The sequence below is a fragment of the Molothrus aeneus genome, chromosome 1 (assembly GCF_037042795.1).
Source record: "Molothrus aeneus isolate 106 chromosome 1, BPBGC_Maene_1.0, whole genome shotgun sequence".
Taxonomy (NCBI): Eukaryota; Metazoa; Chordata; class Aves; order Passeriformes; family Icteridae; genus Molothrus; species Molothrus aeneus.
Window position 1 is genome coordinate 67,393,047 of NC_089646.1, and position 21,245 is coordinate 67,414,291.

Here is a 21,245-nt window from a genome sequence, read left to right on the forward strand (position 1 = left end):
CACTTTTTTTGTCCTAGGCTTTAAGAGCTCCTTTGGAAGCAGGCACAAACTGTTCTACAAGCAATTCATCTGCAACAGGGTTAATCCACTAGGCAATGGTGATACTTTCAGAAGGAGAATGGGAAAAAAGGTGTCTGAGACCTACCAGTTATCACCCCTAATCCATGACAGAACAGACATCTATCAGACTATGTATTTAGCTTGGACCACTGTAGCTCCATGTTCACTGTCCCATGAAACTCCTCAGGAAATACTACGTCCCTTACTCTTCATATGGCTACATTATTGTATTTCCTGAAGATTAGGAGTAAAAATGTTTGCTAACACTCCAAGATGCACTAATTCTGTACTTAACATGACATATTATGTAGGACAGACATACATTCTGTTCACGCTGAAGCTGGGAAGTTGGGTACAGAGACCCTAGGAGAACTGCAGTGCTGCTCCTTCCTGTAAGAAGACTGACTTGAGAGGACCACCAAGAGCTTCCTTTTCATATTTGCAGGATGAAATGTACAACTCAGTGGCAGGAAAAGACGCTGCCTGCCAGCTTTGTGAAGCAACCTGTGCTTCTGAGCCCATCTTGGAAAATCTGACATGCAGTATGTTCTTGTTGGTGAGGCTAAACATGAGAGGGAATTCAAGTGCCATGTGCTAAATGAGCAAGTTATAATGACATTTATCTATCACACTCCCCTCCCCTGCCAAAGTATGCCAGGCAGTACTTGGTAGTTCACAGTGCTAACAGATCTGTAGCTGGTGCAAAGCCCGTTTAAATCAACAGACTTTGTTAGATTTTGAGGTCAGCTCTTACTGCCATGGCATGAGTGAAGCACATGAACAATATGGACTGCACAAAGCAGGGAAGACATGAGAGGGAGGAACAAAGCATGGTCAAGGGACTGTGAGATGATTGACATGAAAATCTATCTGAAAATAGAAAATGGCATCTATATCCTGAGCACTTATTACAGCAACACAGCAAGTGACCAGGATCTTCTCTATCTCATGCAGTATGATTGATATTCCAATATTCTAAGCTATATTTCCACTTTGTACAAGACATTGGTTTAAATGGAACAGGCTTATTTATATATGAAAGAAAAATTAGCTAACTTGAAAACTGCTGTGAATGTTCATGTAGTTCCATCATATTTTTGGTAGAGGACTCCTGATGAAGAAGGATACACACTGAGGAGGCCAAGTGATACATTCAATAAATTCCAAGCAAAATACCTGTTTTCCTCAGCTGTATTATCTCCATGAATATCCTCTGAAAACACTCTAAAAAACTTAATTCTTCTTTTAAGTCCATATAAATTTTGGGATACCTCTCAGAAAACAAGAGTCTCTAAGCCATAGAAACACTCACTGTAGAACCAACATACCTTTCTGCATAGTCCATTGGAAGCAGTCTTTGGGTGTGGATACATTTTTCCCAGAGAAGGAATCCCTAGGCAAGGAAGAACAACCACATCAAAGGAGAGTGTTGGGTTGGCAAAAATAAGACAATACTAAAAAAGAGTGCAGGAGCCTGGGAGATGTATAATTGCCAGAATAATTATCAGTTAAGCCTGTTGTAGGTCATCATGAAGAGCCATCTGCAGAAATATGGAGTCACTGCTGGATTGCATTAATAAAGTATCCTCCATAATAGACATGTCTTATTTTCTCACTCAAACTCTCACCCTGTCTCTCTATTCTACATACTCAGGTTTTGATACTGAGGAACAGTTTACTGGAGAAGATAATTTGAACCAGCTAGCTATACTCCCTTTCCAGAAGAAGCCATGGTAAGATTCCATGGAGGCTTGAATGATGAAAAAACCCTTCTCTATAAAATTAGTAGAAGTGTTTTTTTGTAGTTATATTGCAAAATTTTATAAGTAAGTGCCAAGCCTTACAGATGTATAACATAAAAGAGAAGTGCTAAGACAGAGGTCCTGGAGCTGTCCCTTGAATTAACTGAGTAATGAATGTAGGGAGTAATGCATTTGCATTGCAGTTCCCATTCTGATTACAAATAATTTAAAATTTTAATTAATATTTAAATTAAATTATGTTTAATTACAGTTATTAAAAATTTAAAACATCAAATTAAAATTTAAAATTAAAGAAGTTACAAATTACATGCTTTTGGTAGGTAGCCACTGGACAACAAATATAGCCTCCAAACAATTGGAGAGAGACTAACACAAGTATATCTGATTCTTTCCATGAGAACACAGTGCACATACCAGGCCTGATACAGTCAAACAGAGAAGTGAAAATAGGTATAAAGAATAGTGTAATACACAACAACAAAAGAGGAAATACTCTCAGAGGGTTTCCACCAGAATCTAAAATGCTTTTTATTTTTTACAGGTTTGGTTTTTTTTTTTTCAGTTACAGGGGGTGTAAGAAAAAAAGTAAATAATTTAAACATGGTGTATCAAATGTGACTTCTGATCATTGCTAAATTTATTATATATCTAGGAAATTCAGTAAAAAAATGTATAGCCTTCTTCCAACAGGCTACCTCAGTAGCATTTCAAACATGGTTTTTGCCTTCTTTCTTTGTCTTCAGCAAGTAAAATCTCCCTTTAATCGACCTTCTCAAAATTCAGTAAAGAGAACAATTCATAGAGCATGGAAGACTTTTTAATTTCTTCTTTCTTTAATGTTAACATTTATTTTCTTGATTTTCTACAATCAAAGGGGTCAGCCAACAGCTGAATTTTGATTTATTGGTGGGTTTTGTTTCCTTTTTTAAAATTCTTGCTTTAAAATCTGGGATTACTGTATGTTAGGGCAAAATCTGAAAATTACACTCTTTAGACTTTTCGCCCCACTGGAACTTGATGCAGGTGCAAGGATTGTAGGCACTGTATAAGGGTGAACTTCTTAATTTTCATCATTTTATAATTTTGCCTACACTGACTTATCTTCACAGATGGAAAATTTCCACTGAAGTTGGTAAAAAATTAGTTTGCATAAACTGAATGCAACCTCTTCTTTTGCAATAGCAGAATGACACAACTCCACTACTACAGTAACAGTATGGGTGAAGTTTACTCACATTTTTCCTCATTTGCTTTTCCACTTTCTCTGAATAGAATGCTGTCATGTGACCTCTCCTTCTTCTAATTAGTTGGTGATAGAAAGCGTTGTTCCCCCAGGAAATGCTGAAAGTTGGTAAGGACTTTTTACTCCAGCATTTTGGGGCATTACTTGCTGCCAAGGAATAATGAAAACAGGGAGATAAAATGAAAGGATAAAGATGATCCCGCTGAAGGGAGTTTCTCCACTCACAGAACAGGGAGCTACTTGCAGCTCTCTGTACACAGCCCAATCTTGTTGTCCTTCTCCCTCTCTATGTACAGCATGATTTGGGTGGAGTGATAGTCATATATATGTTCTTCATTAAGATGTTAGCACATGCAGTGATAGTCATATAGATGTTCTTCATTAAGCTTGTTAGCACATGCAGGGATGATGCTTTAATCTTTAAACCACCCCTAATTCAACAAAAATTACCTTTTGACCATTGTGTCCTTCGAAGTTTCAGTGATACAACTTTGTTTGACTCCTCTGAGCCAAAACAGGAGCTTCCCATCTCTACAGGTCTCCTCCTTTGGCCAAGTCAGCCTTTCTCAGTGTCAGCTACACAATCTCCATCTGCAGAGATAAGAGGGAATGCACACAGTGTATCCACAGATAGTAAACCTTAGCCCTGGCCTGGCTCCTTGGCCAGCATCCTGCAGCGCTGAGGGAGGAAAAGGAGGATGCACACAGAAATGGCTCCTGTCCTTGGAAACAAAATTCCAGGGAGAAAGGGATGACAAGCTGGCAGAAAGTCAACAGCCACTATCTAAATATAACAAGCTGGCTCCTTGGCTTAAAATCCTGCAAGCTGAACTTGAAAATGAGCAAGCTGAGATGAAGAAAACACAACAACAGATTTGTGAGTTCAGAAGGAAGAACCAAAATCTGCAGCAACAGAGGGTGAAAGACCAAGGAAAACCACATCCTGCAGCTCAAAACCAATGGAAAGAGATATGATATAGTCAGAGAATGACAGACAGCTACAGCATAATTCAGTCTGATATTGTGAGCACCGAAAGTATCTATAACGTACAATCCTAGTTGCCATGTGCAGCAGTTCCCACTTGCCAGGTGCAGCAGTTCCCCTTCCCTTCTAGGGACAAACTTCCACAGATTCCAGCTGAGGGTTCTGTTAAAAAAGCTACTTTAAGAACTTTAAAGGTAAGATAGTGCTCCTGAAGTCCTTTACTGGATTTGAATCCAAGTGTGGAATTCTGTATAACACAGATATTTATGCAATAATCTAATTTCAAGCACTGATGAAACTCTTTGCAATTTATTATTTCAAGTAAATGAGGGAATAAAAAGATAATGAACTTTTTTTTACATCTTCAAGAGGAAAAGGAATGAAAGGATCAGAATATAAATGTTGCATAGTATGTTAGCTTCTCTCTTTCTTCAAGTTTGCAGAAGCTTGCAGATGGTTTTATATGTGTTTTGCATGGGTTGGGAAACATTCAAAACTGGACGCAATATTCTAGATGCAATCCAATAGAGATGTAGAAGTCACTCACAAAGAAAACAGATCTGCTTTGTTCATTTTCCATGGCATGAAGTGTAACATCTAGAAATATATCTTCAATTTTCCTTTGTTTTTTTTTTCCTTTAACATTGACAACTCTCTCTTAGCCATGGTGGCTTTCTTACTTACTAATTACTCCAAATGCAATTACATGTACACGTTCTCTTACTGGCTATATTTTGTTTCACTATTGTACTTTAGGCTTAAAATAGAATTTTGCTTTTACCATATGTGACAATACTCACAATAATAAAACCAAGAGATTGGGGGTTGTTTGGATATACTCAATGCTGCTAGCAAATACTGCTGCAGTATATGTAGTGCACTCCCTAGGTGAGAAACACTGGACTTGTGAAATCCATGTGCACAAATCCACCAAATAGCCATCCTATCACTGAATTAGTAGCAATAATTAACTTGCAGTGTAGAATAAAAATAGCTTTTTATCTTTTCATGTCAACAACTTTGTTTCTACTTTTCACGCAGAGGGAAGATAAAAAATCTGGTGGCTAAAAATACTCCATGTGCTTTAAGCTGTATATATTACAAAACCATCACCCCAACCCAAGTGTTGCACAGAATCTTAAGCTGGGCAACCTTGGACAAGGCCAAAGGGACCTCTGAAGTTCCTTTCCTGTTACCATCATATGGAGCATATGGAATCCATAAATCTGATTAAGCAATCATAGTTAACAATTACAAATTTATCTACACTATTACAGTTTTCATTTGATGTTTTCCAATTCTCAAAAAAAATCGAATTATTCAGTCAAGTTTGTGGAACACAATTTCCCATGTATTTCTCTAAGAGAGATCTCCAGAGAGGTATCCTTCTCCTTTTTTTTTTTTTTCTCACATAAAATACAGAATCTGTGTGTGGTTGAGACAATTTTCTGCAATAGGGTAGCTAAAATTCCTCCCAGCAAAAAAACTTGGGAAAGCACCAGCCTTCAAAGAACCACCACAGGCAAAAATTGAGCAGATCTCATTAAAAGCTCCTGTGAACACTGGTTTGTCTCCTGTACTAACACCCAGTCAGAAGAAGCTGACAGGATTTCCAGGGATGGGGGTTGCTGCATGACCTCCTTCTGCCTGCATCAATTTCAGATATGTTGATTCCCCACAATTAAAATCAGTGGTGAGAAAGAATAATGTCAGCTTGACAGGTCTAAGTGGGAGATTCTCACTGGAATTATTAATAACTACCACATACAATAACTGTTTGTATTTTGAAAAGTACTATAGAAATTAAGGGAGAAAAAAGCCTGAGAATTCAATATTCATATAATTTTTTCTCTGAACTACAGAAAGTAATGAAGAGATAAATCTTAGTACGATTATTTTTTAAAAAGTAATGTTATCTCTTCTGATTTTAACAGGCATGACAAAATATGGAAGGGTACAAAATCACCAACTATTAGAAGAAGATTTTAGAGCTTTTGACAGTTTCTGAAAGCAAAAAAATTGACCTTATCTGTGAGCCCCAGAAAAATTTCAGAAGAAAATAGCAAGCAAAAATAATAAGTTACATTTTTGGGGTGCACTGGAATAGTGGGTTACTTATCAAAACTACTGCATCAAGCTGAACCTGAAGAGAACTGAGAAGGATGCAGTTCTTGGCACATGATAGGAACTGCAAGGTATTAACACCTACAGCAATGTCCACAGAAAAATAGCTGAGAAAAAAATAAACTCTCTAAACATTTTGCTAACATGTAAAATTCCATGAAAACTCAGGGAGCAAGGGATCCTCCTGATTGTCCCAACAAAATTTCCTTCTACAATACAAGCAAGCTCTCTATCCTAGTCAGATTATATTTCAGCCAGCTTTTTCCTGACACAAGAAGTGCCATCCAAAAGTGAGAAACTAGAAGCAGAAAACAGGTTAGGACTGTACATGTGACACTGCTCCTAAAAGTGCTTTGTTGAATTCATCTCTCCTAGAAGGTACTGAGTAAATAATGAAGAGGTAGTCCAGCTGATTATTGAACCCTTGGCCATGCCAAAAGCAATTACTTGCTTTTGTAATTATTTTTGCAAAAGTAATAAGTCTCTACATAAAGTTATTTGCCTTTTGCTGATATCTTCAAAGGGGAAACAACACATCTGGGAGATTAATTTAAGAAATTCAAAATGGAAATGTAAGGTAAATATTACTTATAGATCACACACTAGGAATGCTCACTCTTTTTGTAACACTTGTTATAAAATTGAAGGCACATTTCCTCCTAACAGTTGTACGTGTAATTTTTAATGGAAAACCCTCTTTTAAATGCAGGATACAATTCTTGTATGTGACTGCAATCACATTCCCAGGGGCAACATGAACTCTGAGTGAACACCAGTCTTAGAATTAGCATGCAACATAACAGATGTCAAAGCTCAATGCCACAATAGTGGCAAATATTGTCAACACTTACTTTATTATGCCTGGGAATAAACTCACAGAGCAGTTCATGCAAAAAGAAAAAAAATCTCTGCAGCTGGTTTCAGGTTTTCCTAGAGACTTTTCTTTCAAATTATACTTGTTTAATGTGGGTAGAATGCTTAGCACAAGAGAATGCAGCCTAAATGGCTTCCAGGTACAGCTGTAACATCGGAGTCAGTCTTGGCTTGGTTGCTGAAGCTGGTCAAGGCACCACAATTATTTTCAGATACAATTTTAATTAACATCTTTCTGTGCCTCCACAACATACAAACCCAGTAAGAGCACCACACAGGTTAATTAATTAGTAACACCAAGAACAGTTAACTCAGATGGAAAAGCAGCACTTAAAGTACATAGTCACTGTGTAGAAGACACGAAGTGCTTCAGATCTGGCAGTGCTATATAGGAAACCTCCTACAGCATGCCAGTATTCTTTTACTTTCCTGAAGAAAAAATAACTAGCTGCTTCCCCCCCCCCCCCCCCCCCCAAAAAAAAAGTCCTCCAAAACAACCAAACCACGACTAGGATAAAGACATCACCACCTGGTGAAAGATCTTTACAGAAAAAGTAACATTATACCTTTGGGTGGATATTACCTGACTAGAAATACTTTTACCAGTAGCAGTGAATGTTTTCCAGTGTTCTGGAAATACTTACATGTCACTTTCAGTCAATACTTAACAGCATTTCAGTAACATTGTCAGCATGTTAAAAAAAGATTAAGCTGAGCTAGATTGGTTACTTCTGATAAATTTTTTTAGTGTAATTTGCAGGTTCAAAATCAAATGAGGGAAATTGAAAAATGAATGCCTCAAGACTACATTTACCATTGTCATGACAGCAAGCTGCATATGCCCAAATGACAAATTAAAGTTACCTCAAAATATAGAATGTATCTTAACACTACTCTTGTTTCATTTTACCTTGTATGCAAATTGCTGGATAAACTGTGGGAGAAAAGAGAAAGCATGGAGGGAGGCTGGTTTGGGCCTTGGCATTTTTATTTTCACTGAATGTTTTGATTGTAGGGTTTGGGAAAGCTCTCCCTTTTAACATCCCTTGCATTGCACTTAACAAAAGGTCTACTGAGATAAAGGCAATGTATCAGTATCATATTCATTGCCTATCATGCTTTGGGAAACTTTCAATTAAACCAGCAAATATATGACTCAAAACCAGCTATTCTAGAGCAACATGGAATTTTGAGATTTCCATAGCACCTTTATTTCAGTACTATGCTTTATCCTTGGTCTGTCCAGAGGTATATTGGCCCATAGAATCACAGAATATTCTGAGTTGGAAGGGATCCAGTGTTGTCCAGAAAAAACTGGACTTGTTACCTGGTGTGCAATAAGCCAATAATTTCACACTCAAGAGAGACATTGATAATTTTTTCCAGAGTTGCACTAGCCTGGCTGCTCAGTGGTATTCCACAAGTCAAGCACACCACCTATCAAAACTTTTCATTATTTATACATTTAGCAAACAGAGGCATTAACATTCATTATCTACAAGTTACATATTTCTCTTATTAAGTCGTATTTGATCTTTTATTGGTTAATGAATCTTTCACTTCTCATGCTAATTAATCCACATGCTCAGTTGTTCTCTGCTTAGGAGTCAGAGGGTTTCTGGGGTCGGTGGCCCGTGAGTCAGTGGCTGTGATCTCCATGTACCAGAATTGCCTTTTATCCACACAGAGGTAATTCAGCACAGTTACTGCATTTATCGTCCTTATCTTGAGAGTTCTGCCAAATGTCCTTGTGGCCTGTAAATCCTGCATTCTTAGCGTTCACTATTATTGCTACATCCTTCTTCCCAGGCTCTGCCCAGGTCTGAGATCATTGTAGCATGTCAAGGCCTAAACCTCAACAAGGCACTTCTACCGACAACTAATTTGTCTTTATAATGCCCAGATATCACACAGAGTTTGCTTGTTGGCTGCTGTTTGACAGATTACATCCTCAAATCCCACATTCTGCAGCACCACGAGGACCGTCGAAGTCTAACCCCTGGCGCCGCGCAGGACGGCAGACCGCCCGACGTGCCGGGAGTGCTGTTAAAGGCTCGATGCCGCCGGCCCTTCCCGGGAGCGGGACCCTGCTCTGGGAGCTGTTATAAATGAGGAGCTTGACTAGGCATTGGCAATTCAAGCAGCAATCAATTTATTAATTAATATGGTAAAGTATGAGCAATACAGCACTGGGTACAGTGAGGGAAGTTTTCCCTCCAACTACACACCGATAGTTGAGGCTTACAGGTATTTCTAGGGGTACTCATAAGCTTTCTCAGCAGTTTCTATTCCCAATTTTTATGTCACAATTCTATACACTATTGTGATTTAGTTTTTCTCAGGATGTATCCCAGAAAGGAGTATCCCCAGATGGTGGTGGTCCGGTTTCCAAAAGAAGGAAGAAGCATCCCATCTGGTGAAGTCCAGCTCTCCAGATGTGGGCCCACGTTTTAATTGCAAGGACTATAAATCTCGTAACAGTGATGTCCAGCTTCCCGTGGTTGAAACTATTAATCTTTGAGTTGATGTTCATCTTCCTTTCTCAAGCTGCTTTTCACTGTTTTGTTAAGGCGTGAGATAAGCATGTTTCCTTTTTATATTTTCTAAAGCTATAGTTTCAAGGATACCAGCTATATTCTAAAATTATACTTCAAAAGGTTATTATTGCAAAACTCTTTAAGGCTTAACTACAAGCAGAAAGTTCCTGCCAAAGAGCAACATCCTTAACGCTTTAATTCAAATGCTCCTAAATCAACTTAAGACTTATAAAGGTTAACTGCGAACGAAAGATAGGTTCAAAGGCCTTCTTCCATGCTTTACTTTCCTCAGTTATTACTAGAATTCGTCTTTATAACTGTCCCATGGTCGGTTTCCACACGTACCACAATCGCAAATACACACGTTGCCTGTATGTACCTGTCACGAAACACAGCTTTGTATTTCACAGAGCGCTGTCCGAAGGCTCCGGGCAGGCTCGGTGCCGCCGGCCCTTCCCAGGAGCGCAGGAAGCGCCGCCCCCGCCGGGCGCTCACGTGGCCGCCGCGCCTCCTGCCCGGCCGAGCCACGTCCGCGGAGGCGGAGCGGGGTGGGCACGGCCCCGGATGGAGCAGCGCGGGGAGGCGGCTCCAGCTGCCGCTCCAGCCCCAGCGCCCGCCGCCGCCGCCATTTAGACATCCCGCCGCGGCAGCCAGCGCTGGGACAGGGTGCGCGGGAGGGCTCGGGTCGCCGCCGTCCTCATCGTCGCCATGAGCCGCCTGTCGCAGCTGCTGCTGCTCGCCCTGCTCGTCTTCCCCGCCGCGCTGCTGCTCGGGGACGCCCGCGGCGGCCCAGGTGAGGGCGGGCGGGCGGCCGTCACTGCCGGGGAGCGGGGCCGGTGGGTGTGTGCGGGTGTGTGGGGAGGTCTCCGCGGCGCCGCGGGGAGGGGGAGCCGCTCCGGCCGGGCCTGCGGAAGCTCCGCCGAGAGGCGGCGGCGGCGGCTCCGCTCATTCATCGCCCCGGCCGCCCGCGCACGTGGCGGCCGCCGCTGCCGGGGCTGCGGTGCCCGCGGGGCCCGGGCTCGTCCGAGGCTCCTGGAGGGTGCAGGGCCGCGCTCCGGCCCCTCCGGCGCAGCCACCCGCGGTGTCGGGCAGGGCCCCGCGGGCACCGGCCTCGAACCCGGCCGTGACAGCGGCCCGGGAGAGCCAGAGAACCCCTCCTGAGGCGGCGGCAGCCGGTTTGTCCTTCTCCCCGCTCGCCCGCGGTGCTGGTTGCACATTCCCTAGCAGATGCGCTGGCTGCCACCCTGCCTTCCCACCTCGTCTGCCGCCACCCCCCGAGTGTCCTTGGCGACACCGAGGAGCGCTAATCTCTGTTTACGCTGTGGCGTTATCTGATTCACGATCTGGAAATTGCCTCCCTACTACTAAGTTTGGGAAGGCTTTTCGCCCAGCTCCTGCAGTGGGCTGCAGCTCACGCCGTGTGCGAGTCCTTTCCCTGAGCTCTCCCGCTATTGCCACATCATCAGCCCCTCTGACATCCATCGGAAACACCGTGAGGGGTCTGAGGGTGTGCTGGGCAGCAGATGGCAAAGAGCGCCTACAGCCTATCTGTATGCTGTTCATTTTTAATTTAAAACCCCCCGCCTTTATTTGTAAGAATTTTTGTAGAAATTAATTTTTTTTTCCACACTTACAAGTTTAAAACATCAAATAAAATCACTGTAGTTAAGGCTTAGGTTAAGTATTGCACATGGTCGAGCAAAAGTCTTTGAGTGTGCCTTCTAAAGACACTTGAGAGGAGAGGTTGGGTTTGCTCTCTCTAGCACTAACTGGCAATTCTTAAGTCCTTGGATATACTTGTCCTGCTCAAGGATTCCTGTTTCCCATGAAAATTTTAAAATATTTCTTTTAAATTTTGTATTTATAGCAGCTAGGTCTTTTTTTCAGACCTATGTAAATCAGTCATCCATTCATTTCTACTCTTTCATATTCAGAAAACACTACATTTGTTTAAAAAAAACCCAAACCTGTCATTTTGTGCACGTGTTTTAGATCTCAGCCTTGCTTGCATGCGCTCTGAACTGCAAACAGACAGAACTTTGTCCCGTGGCCAGTATTTTTATTAATCATATTTGCCCAGTGTTTGAATGTATGAGGCTTGGCTCCACGAAAGCAAAGAGGCAGTGGACTATCAGATTGCACTTGTCTTGGAGCCTTGCTCTAGGTCACGTTTCTTTTCCGACTGGTGGTGTGGTTCTGTTGGATATATGGCTATACGTGATTTTGAGGAGATTGTAGTCAGAAAGATTTCTTTAGGTTTCAAAACTTGGATGAAAATAAGTACGCAAAAAAACCCCACAAAGTAACTTTTTAGGTACCTTTCAAAGTGTTCTGTTACCAGTGTGCTAAAAAGTTATTAGACGTGCTAGGCTTAAAAGAAACAGTAGTTACAAATTAATTTCCTGTCAATAGGAATGCCTTATATTCACTTTTGTAATTGCAACCCTGAATTATTTTCACATATTTAATGTAACTTGGTTGCCTTCTGCAAATTTAGGCGTTGCTGTGTGAATGCTGAACTTCTTGTCATCCAGCTGTAAATTTTTGGTTTTGAACTTAGTGGCGGATAAATTAGTAAATGAGAAAGTTTTTAGCAAAGGAAAAAGGCTGAAAGATCAACACAAGTATCATTTGAATAGGAGTATTTTGCAACTGAGGCTTCAAAACACTGTATTGGGCAGGTTTTTAAGAAGTTCCTCAAATATTAGTTTGAGAGTTATACTTAAACATCAGTTTTTTTGTTGATTAACTAGACCTTTAAAAGACTTTATTGTATTTGCATTTTGTTTTGGCAGGTTTATTAGTTGCAGCCCAAGATGCTACAGAAGATGAGGAAGCTGTGGAAGATACTATAGTTGAAGATGAGGATGATGAAGCTGAAGTTGAAGAAGATGAGCCAACAGACTTGGTAATTGTGCATGAATGTTACTTCAAAAGTATGAATTAGACCAGAAATGCTTGAAGCTGGATAACTTAAATAATTGAATTTACTTACATTGCTTTTTTCAGGTGGCTACTTCCATGTATCTGATTAAGCTTGTGTTCAGTTTGAAGTGTCAGAAGGATTTATCTTTTATTTCTGAATTACCAGTTGAAAAGCCACGTGGGGGCAACCTGATTTCTGACTATCAAAACTGTAGGCCACAAAAAAAATAAAACCAACAAAAAAACCCCAAAAAAACCCAAACAAAAAAACCCAAACCACCAAGTGAGAGAACCACATTCTCATAGGAGCCCTCTGTAGTCCTTTTCTATCTGAAGCTTCACCTCGGTAAACTGAGAAGAACATTGGGGGATAGAATGACTTCATTCTGACTTCTTTGATAATGATTTCTAAGGGTGACAGAGTTCTTAGTTAAGCTCAGAATGAATTCTAAAACCCTTGTTAAAAAAATATACAGCTTAGTTTACAACACAAGCTAAAAAAATTGCCCAGAAAATCAAAAACAGAAAAGTGAAATGTTTTACGTAGTTTTCTGATCTGCTTATAGCAGTGGCATGTTAGGCTTGCTAGGCAGTGTGCTTAGAGTGGTGCAAAATTTTTTCAAATCTCTGATGGACATTAGTAGGAGAAAACATACATAACAAAAATGAAGATTTTGTAAAGTGTTGCTTGATTCTATGAGATTTTACTGCTGTTATTAAGTTGGTGAGCTTATGGTTGACCAGCTTTGCTAAGTTGTAAGAAGGTATACTATGTCAACATTGACAGAATATTATTAAATAAACTTTTGGATGTAATTTCCTTTTAATTATTTTTGGCTCAGGTACAAAACATGGTGCTTTTTAGGCAGTTTCTTTTATTTGTCACTCAAATAAAAGGGTTTTTCATAGTGTCTTGGAATCAGGATGCTGCATGCTCAGCTCTGGTTCCCTAGTTCATAGTATGTGTATGACTGATCCAGTAGGACTTCCACTGCTTCAGGAGGTTGTTTTAGCACTGAAATCAAATGATCCAACTGACTTCTCAGCACTTAGCTGAGACTGTTCAATACTGGTTTTTGTTTGGTGGGGATGGTGATGATCCCCTGATCCCTAAATGGAAAATAAGCTCTTAATGCTTGCATTTGTCAAAAAGGGATTCATCACAAGGTGATGCTTGAAGGTGTCCATGGACTTACATAGTTCTAATAGCCTAACTATTTCCAGGCATACATAACACTTAACTAATTAAAGCTGAATAAAAAATGTAAACACTCCCTGTAGCGAAAACAACTCATTTGTTTTATGGCTGTCTTTATTTTGAAATGCTTGTTTTCTAACTGGAAATAGCTTAGATGTGAACACTTAACATTTAGATTCTATTATTTTCTTTCCATCCCCAAACAGAAACATTACTGATGGTTTTTGATTCCAAACCCTTCAATAGAGCTAAATGTGGTTCAGGTTAGTCACTGTGTAAAATATAACAAGTAGAAAGATAAATGCTGAAAGGGATGCTCAGCAAATCTAGAGGGAGAACAGACTGTGGTGCTAATCCTGCAAGAGCAGGATTTGGTACAAATACTTGCCACTGTTGCTTGCTTTGACACATGGGATTCTCATGAACCAAGCATGGTTTTAGCTTCACTGTTCATTATAGAGTTTTTTGAAAAAGTCTCTTGTCTTAGACAGAAGAAAAAGAGGAAGAAGACTTGTCAGGAGAACCTAAAGCCTCACCCAGTGCTGATACAACCATCTTATTTGTGAAAGGTGAAGGTAAGAGTCCTCTGCTAATCCACCATTCTCTTTACTGTTGCTTAGACTACATCAGTGTTTCCTGAAACAGTGAAACCACAGAGTCTGTTCTAGATACTCTCTGTTTGACTGTGTGTGGTGCATGAGATTTCTCACGGTTGAATTTTTTTTTTGTGTGTGTGTTTCAGACTTTCCAGCGAACAACATTGTAAAATTTCTGGTGGGCTTCACCAATAAGGGTACAGAGGATTTCATTGTCGAGTCTCTTGATGCTTCTTTCCGGTACCCTCAAGACTACCAGTTTTACATCCAGAACTTCACAGCTCTTTCTCTGAACACAGTAGTTCCACCACAGAGACAAGCCACGTTTGAGTACTCCTTCATCCCTGCTGAGCCTATGGGTGGTCGTCCTTTCGGTCTGGTTATCAATCTCAACTACAGAGATGCCAGTGTAAGCCCGATGCTAGTTCATCTGGAGGTGTCAGGAAGGAACTGCTTAGTCAAGTACCTCTCCAGAGAGTGAATGCCTCTGTAGTATTTAAGCAAATCAGTGGGTACATAAGCACAGCAAGTGATTGCCTACATGCACCTAAAGTTGTATCAGCAGTGGAAGCTGGGGTGTCTTAGAACTGTAGAGGACAACAGAACATTTGTGCTTTTATGTCTTGAGTGAAAGTAGCATAACTTGCAACCTTAAGAAAGTCTTGTGCAGGAGTTGCTGCTTTCTAGAATTTCTCTAAGAACATGAAAAAAGGTAAACGTTTGTGTATGTGTTGAAGAAATCAGTTTAAAATGTCATGTGCAAACTTTGTTCTAGGGCAACGTTTTTCAAGATGCTGTCTTCAATCAAACTGTTACAATTATTGAAAAAGAAGATGGGCTGGATGGAGAAACGTAAGGAGACTGGAGATCCTGGTTTAGTTGGTGCACTGGTAGAACAGGTTATTGGTGGTGCCATTGAAAATAGTTCTTATATTGTCATTTTATTGAGTGTTAGGTCTGCTGTGTTTTGTGTATGATGTAGCAGCATTTGACAGACTGAAAATACAAACTTTTCCCAAAATTAAGATCTCTGTTGTTAGTGGGAATCTTCAGGAGTGGTACTGTGTCAGTGAGAAGTTGACAGATGTGCTTTAGCTCAGAGGGCTTAAGCCTGGTGTTATTCAGCTACATAGCAATTCAAAGCTGTTAAGCTTCTGTTATGCTACTGTGCTTTTTCCTAAGAGCTAAAAGATGCAGGGAGTCCATAGTATCAGGCTGTGGGTCCTGCTGTCAGGACTGGAATAACTTTCTTCTGGAACACTGCAGTGTAATCTAAGTTTACATAAACTAAAAAATGTATTTGGAGTACCAGAGAGCGCAGCAAAGAATGACTGACTTCCTCTAAACCCTGTTTGTAGTAGGTATCTTCCAGGAGTGATTTTTTTCAGACTTAGGTAGATCTGACACACCAAATATCTTTCAAGCATATGTTGTGCTAAAATGCTATTAAATATTGTAGCACTGGAATGGAATTTTAAGTGAAGCTGTGAGTTAGAAAAGTTCATGTTCAGAAATATTTGCAGACAATACTGAATATGTGAATTGTCCTGGCACAGGTAGAAATTGCCTGTTGAGCAAGCTTCCTTTTAAAAAAGGTGATCCAAAAGAAATAGCTGTTGTGTTCGTTTGTAATTCTCAAAATACAATGGTATAAATGAAAGAACAGTTGGTCACGTGAAAATGTGTGATGGGCTGAAAAAGGAGCTCTCAAAACAATTCAGATACTAGAATCAGTTTGTGTGAATGTCCTGTGAACAGATAATTGCCCTATAGCAGGTATTGAAATTAAGTATCTTCTTCAGTTTAACTCCCTAATTTCCTTTATCATAAATGAGAGTTCAGATGTTCAGCTTGGAATAAGCTTTTTACTTGTAAATTCCTTAATCCCCAAATCAATTTTAGCTATAACTTAGGTTTACTTCTTGCTAAGTATCAGCAGGTACTTAAGATAAAATTCTTCAAACCAAACCAGAATGCACAGATTAAGAAAATTGATATTGTAGATAGAATTCTAACAGTGGAACACAAAGCAAGATAAGCAAAGTCATTCAAAGCTCTGTTGCAAATTATTAGTGTCTTAGCAGTACTTGTTTTGCAATAGAATGCTAAAAGCATATAAGACTTTCAAGGGGTTTAAGTGATGAAAGCTGTCACAGACCTAAATATTGCCTGTGACCCAATATCTTGAAACTTCGTGATAGTGCAAAATAATTGTTAAAGTTAGTGAATTTCAGTATTTATTTATTTATTATAACATTTTCCTAATTTATACAGCATTTTTCAAACATTCTGTTGTTCAGAATTATACTTATGATTACAGTTTCTAAAATCCAAGTCAGAATAATTGCATTATAGTTGTTAGAACTTTAGTTTCAGATTCCTTGGGTATTTTCCCCTCTTACCCCCTACAGAAGTTCTTGAGAAAGTTTCAGTGGATGTGCGCCCAAAGTTAGGCTTAATTTCTATGCCTCTTCATAAGCTGTCTTCAAAACTTGACATTTTTAGTTAATGCATTGTTTCTTAAACTTTTTTAAAGGATCTTCATGTACATGTTCCTTGCTGGACTTGGTCTGCTGGTCATTGTTGGCCTGCATCAGTTGCTAGAGTCTAGGAAGGTGGGTAGCATGTTTGTCTGTGTACTTGTTAATACAAAACTTTCTGATGTGAAAAGAAAACAATTCAGTGATTGCTTCTGGCATATGATGGTAAAGGTGCGAGATTTATTTTTAGAACCTTAGAGGTTACTGGGAAAGCTAGAGTGTTCTTTAAAAATGTTCCTAATGGAAGATACTTTGGTTGCTGAGCCTTGTGCCCTTTGGGTCTGCCCTTTGGCTCCACACTGAAGTGGTTGAATTGGAATACCTTGTAATCACTGGGTGTCTGTATCTGCTGATCCAGTACTTACTTTCCCCATGCTCTCTATTTCTGCCTATTAGTCTAATCCAGGCCAGACTTCAGGGGAAAACAGCTGTCAGTCCTTTATTTAGTTCTTAGCAAAGCTTTGCCATAATGTTGATTATTTTGCAAGGTCAGATCACATTTGACAATATTGTGCTAATCTGAGAAAGCAAAATAAAACTTGTCATCACAAAGTTTGACTGATCATCAGCAAAAGGTGTAATGAATTTGCCCAGGTGTGCAGGAAATAATTGGTGCCTTTATGTGGAATAAATGTTGTAAGGTGTTAGAAGTGGTAATACAAAGCTTAGGGGAATAAATTGCTACTGGGAAAGACAGCTCTGTGTATTGACTAGCCTTAAGTTGTACCTTAGTGAAATAATTGTAATTCACTAAATACTGCTTTTTTAGTAATTTCTAATACTTGTGCTATCCAAGTCTTACTTAAAAGAAAAAAATCTTTCTTCTTTCTTGAATTTTCAGAGGAAAAGACCAGTACAGAAAGTAGAGATGGGAACATCAAATCAGAACGATGTTGATATGAGCTGGATTCCCCAAGAAACTTTAAATCAAATAAGTAAGTAGTCTGCCTTTCACAGACTAGACCATAACAAACCTAACTTTACTACTTTAATTGTAAGTGAGTAAGTAGCTGATACCAATTTCTTAGAGTAGCATGTATCTTCTAGGGAATTACAAATTGTCTCAAGCACTGTACTTAAGGATGAGATTATTACTTTAGCAGCCCATTCCTTGTATAACCAACTTTATTGGTTGATAAGATAATGACTACTGGTGACTTTTATGATTTGTTCTGTAGAGTATTTTTCAACAGTGTAAGATCTCTACCCAAAACCTGGATTGCAAAGATGGTTTAAATAGGAGAAAGTAGATGTCATCTCAGAGTTTCTGAAAGTTGTTTGGAAGTTTACCTATAGACCAAAGTCTTAAGTAAGCATTAGAAGTGTGTTTTAACTAAAGACACATAAATACTTATTATTGATGTCCTTCACAAATCCAAAAGTTCTACTTGATACCTGAAGTGCCATCACTAAACCCAATATCTGATTTCTTTAGACTGTGGCTATTTCTAACTTCTCTTACTCTTTCTTCTCTTTTGCTTTCCCATGGCTTCAGTGCAAAGTAGAAGAGGTGAGGCAGACTCTTTGTGAGCTGAAAAGTGCTTAGTGTGTTGTCCGTGTAATAATTAAGCATGGATAGAAGTACAACTTCCTGCATGCTGTGACTGGTGATGTAGCCTGAGCAGTGAAAGATGCAGAACAGATGCACGCAATGGCATACATTTTATATACTTCTAAACTAATGTTTTCATGTATTTTCTGGAGATATTTCTGGTTATATTGTAGGAACATAGTTTCAGTAGAATGTTGAAGTATTGTTGTCTTCTCTCACGGTTCCTGGAATCCTTTTTCTAAAAGGCAGATGTTCATTTTGCCTTCCCTGCTCACCTTGTTGTATCAGGCTGATAAACTCCTGCCATCAGTAGCAGTCACTGCTGTGAGCTGAGAAAGCCTCAGTGAAGTGCAATCTACATGAGATGCAGAGAGTTCAAAAACCCTTTGCAGGAGCTACCCTTACTAGGCAGGGACTGCTGTTTTGATCAAATAAGCATATTCTGACCTTCATTTGGTGCAGAAGGCTAGAGGCCTTAGCTGTGGTATGAACTTGTGCCAGGAGTTAATGACTTTGGGCTTTTTAAATTCCTTTACCTTTTTTAAGAGTACTTGCACCCCATAGGTTTAAAGACTAGTGCTTTACATGTGAAGATAAAAGCTTTCTTGTACACTTTCTTCTGTTATACACTAGAATAGTATAAAATCCAGACACAGGAATTGGAAAAGCCTCCCTCTAACAAGAAAAACTGAAGGTCTAAATACTATTTTTTGCTAAAAAGCAAGCTGACTTTAAAAAGGTTCAAATTCTGGTAATGTTTGGGCCCCAACCCCCATCCTTTTCTTAAGCCAAATAAGTATTCATATCTGAACACTTGAAGTTTAGGAAAAAATGAATGGTTAAGTTGTTCTTAATTGCGGTTTTCTCAGCTCCAGGTTAGTTTCAGATAGAACTCTACACTAGAATTCTTTAAAATAATGGCCTTTAAGATATCAGATATTTTTGACTTTTTTTATTATTGACACTTCATACTGTACTGATTGGCCTGGAAGGGCATGATGGCTGCTCCTTGTGTTTGCACAAACTCTAACTAGGGAGGCTATTGGAGATTGTTCTGTTTGAGAAAATTAGTCACCAGATGCACATAGCAATCGCTTCAGCATTTCATGTAGAGTATTGAAGGTTATTGAAAGTATTCTCTGCAATAATCATAGAACCATAGAATGCTTTGGTTGGGAAGGGGCCTTAAAGGTCATTCAGTCACATGTGGATGCTTCCTAGAAAAGTGCAGTTTTCCACAACAGTTTTCTTCTGCTGTTAGTTGTCTGAATGTGGAAATAGTACATGCAAGACAGAGCTGTCTAAAGAAGAGTCAATCTTACATTCTTCAGCCATGTAAACTCAAGGCAGTGGCCACCCAAATAATTCATTTAACTTTGTAAAAGTGTAATTACTGAACATGAAAATTTTCTAAGCAGCATAGCATGGAGTTTCACATAGGGATGACAGGAATTTTTTTTTTGTTTTGGGTTTTTTTGCATTTTAGTAACTGACAAATAAGACAAACCTTATCCTGTTGTTGCATGTTACAGTATTTTTTGTTACCTTCTATTTACGGTGCTGATAGTTAAATAGCCTTAACAAGTTGTTTGAACTGGCTTCTCTGTGGTGATGCATTGCACTGAAAGGACAGCTTGTCTTGTGTTTGGGAGGAGAAAAATACATGCTCATGTAACAATTGCAATTGATGCAACTATCTCTTTTTTGTTGTTTGTTTGTTTTTTTAATCTAGATAAAGCTTCACCGAGGAGGTTGCCCTACAAGAGGGCACAGAAGAGACCAGTGGGCTCTGATGAGTAATGTTAACTAGTGCAACAGTTGAACCTTTACTAATTCTGCCTGTTTGGTTTTTTTGGATTGGAGTAGTGCAGAGAACCCATACCACCATAAGGAAAATACTGCTAAACATTTGGACTGAACAGATTAACTGAATGGTGTTAATATTACTGAAAATGCACTTCTCTTTTAATTTTTTTTTTTTTTAATTGTTGGGGGTCGGGGGAGGTAGCCATTAAGATTTGTGCCTGCGTGTGTAAGCGGTTGGTCTTAACAGAAACGTGTTACCTGAAATGTGCCTTTAGAGTTCTTTGTAATGCTGGCTTGTCATCTGTACATTGTCATTGAAGGATTTCTCTCCTCTCCCTAATCTGAATGTCTGGTGACTTTAATCTGTCTTGATTGTATCATATCTGTATCAGAACCTGAATGCAATTGTTCTTATTCAGTCAGTAACATTACTCTTTACAAGGTGCGCGCACAGAAGTTTGTGTGTGGGGTCCTGTCTCAGTGGCCAGGCACTGATCATCTCAACTGCTGCATAGTCTTCATTCTAAAGGCACAATTGGGTATAGCTGCTTGTAGTGGTAGATATTTTGATGCTGTTTTGATCTGGGCATGCAGTGACCTAAAAATCTGAACTTAGCTGCATAGATCTTAGGAAGACTCTTGCACAGCAGCAGAACTTGTGAAGCATGGAATTTGTGTGCTGAATTGGTATTACTACATAAATTTCTTTTTTTTTACCCAATTTGTTAAATGGTTAGTTATTGAATTGTGCCAGCATCTTAGGTATTCAGATTATAGTGGTAGTTCTGCAATCTTTACTCAAGAAACTGTTGAATAAGCCAGAACAACTTTTCACTGAGTTCTTGGTTCTCTCTCTTAAGAACTAGAATGTCATATGTATCAAAAGGCCAATTTATTTTTTTTAAAGCTTTACAAAGATTTGCTGTACACACTTGAAACTGAATTTGAAAAACAGTTGGATTCAAATACTTCTTTTTATTGGCGAACTATTTAATTCACCATTTACAGTTTTTAAATCTGAGACATCTTTACACTGGTCAGTA

General features: G+C 39.4%; 1 protein-coding gene and 1 long non-coding RNA gene across 3 annotated transcripts; one reads left to right on the forward strand and one right to left on the reverse strand.

Moving 5' to 3' along the window:
• Positions 1-6,835: 6,835 nt before the first annotated feature.
• Positions 6,836-10,063, reverse strand: LOC136553657 (uncharacterized). The gene is made up of 2 exons (XR_010783199.1): positions 9,965-10,063; positions 6,836-9,605 (listed from the first exon to the last, which is right to left on the reverse strand). It is a non-coding gene; the product is annotated as an uncharacterized lncRNA (long non-coding RNA).
• A 73-nt stretch (positions 10,064-10,136) lies between these two features.
• SSR1 (signal sequence receptor subunit 1) lies at positions 10,137-20,918 on the forward strand. 2 transcript variants are annotated; one of them, XM_066558726.1, is made up of 9 exons: positions 10,137-10,378; positions 12,381-12,493; positions 14,196-14,283; positions 14,451-14,713; positions 15,080-15,156; positions 16,841-16,919; positions 17,686-17,779; positions 18,340-18,354; positions 20,129-20,918. In XM_066558726.1, the coding sequence occupies exons 1-9, from the start codon at positions 10,294-10,296 to the stop codon at positions 20,194-20,196; spliced, it is 882 nt and encodes a 293-aa protein (XP_066414823.1). In that variant the 5' UTR covers positions 10,137-10,293; the 3' UTR covers positions 20,197-20,918. The 2 variants fall into 2 exon arrangements, with proteins under 2 accessions (XP_066414823.1, XP_066414831.1); XM_066558734.1 differs by lacking the exon at positions 18,340-18,354 and having other exon boundaries at positions 10,138-10,378.
• The last annotated feature ends 327 nt before the right edge of the window (positions 20,919-21,245 follow it).

What these genes read in the sequence shown, in the direction of transcription:
- SSR1 (XM_066558726.1), top strand. Translation starts at nt 10,294, where the DNA reads ATGAGCCGCCTGTCGCAGCTGCTGCTGCTCGCCCTGCTCGTCTTCCCC. An exon ending in CTTATTTGTGAAAGGTGAAG is followed by an intron (nt 14,284 to 14,450) that starts GTAAGAGTCCTC and finishes TGTGTGTTTCAG; the next exon opens with ACTTTCCAGCGAACAACATT. An exon ending in AGTTGCTAGAGTCTAGGAAG is followed by an intron (nt 16,920 to 17,685) that starts GTGGGTAGCATG and finishes TTGAATTTTCAG; the next exon opens with AGGAAAAGACCAGTACAGAA.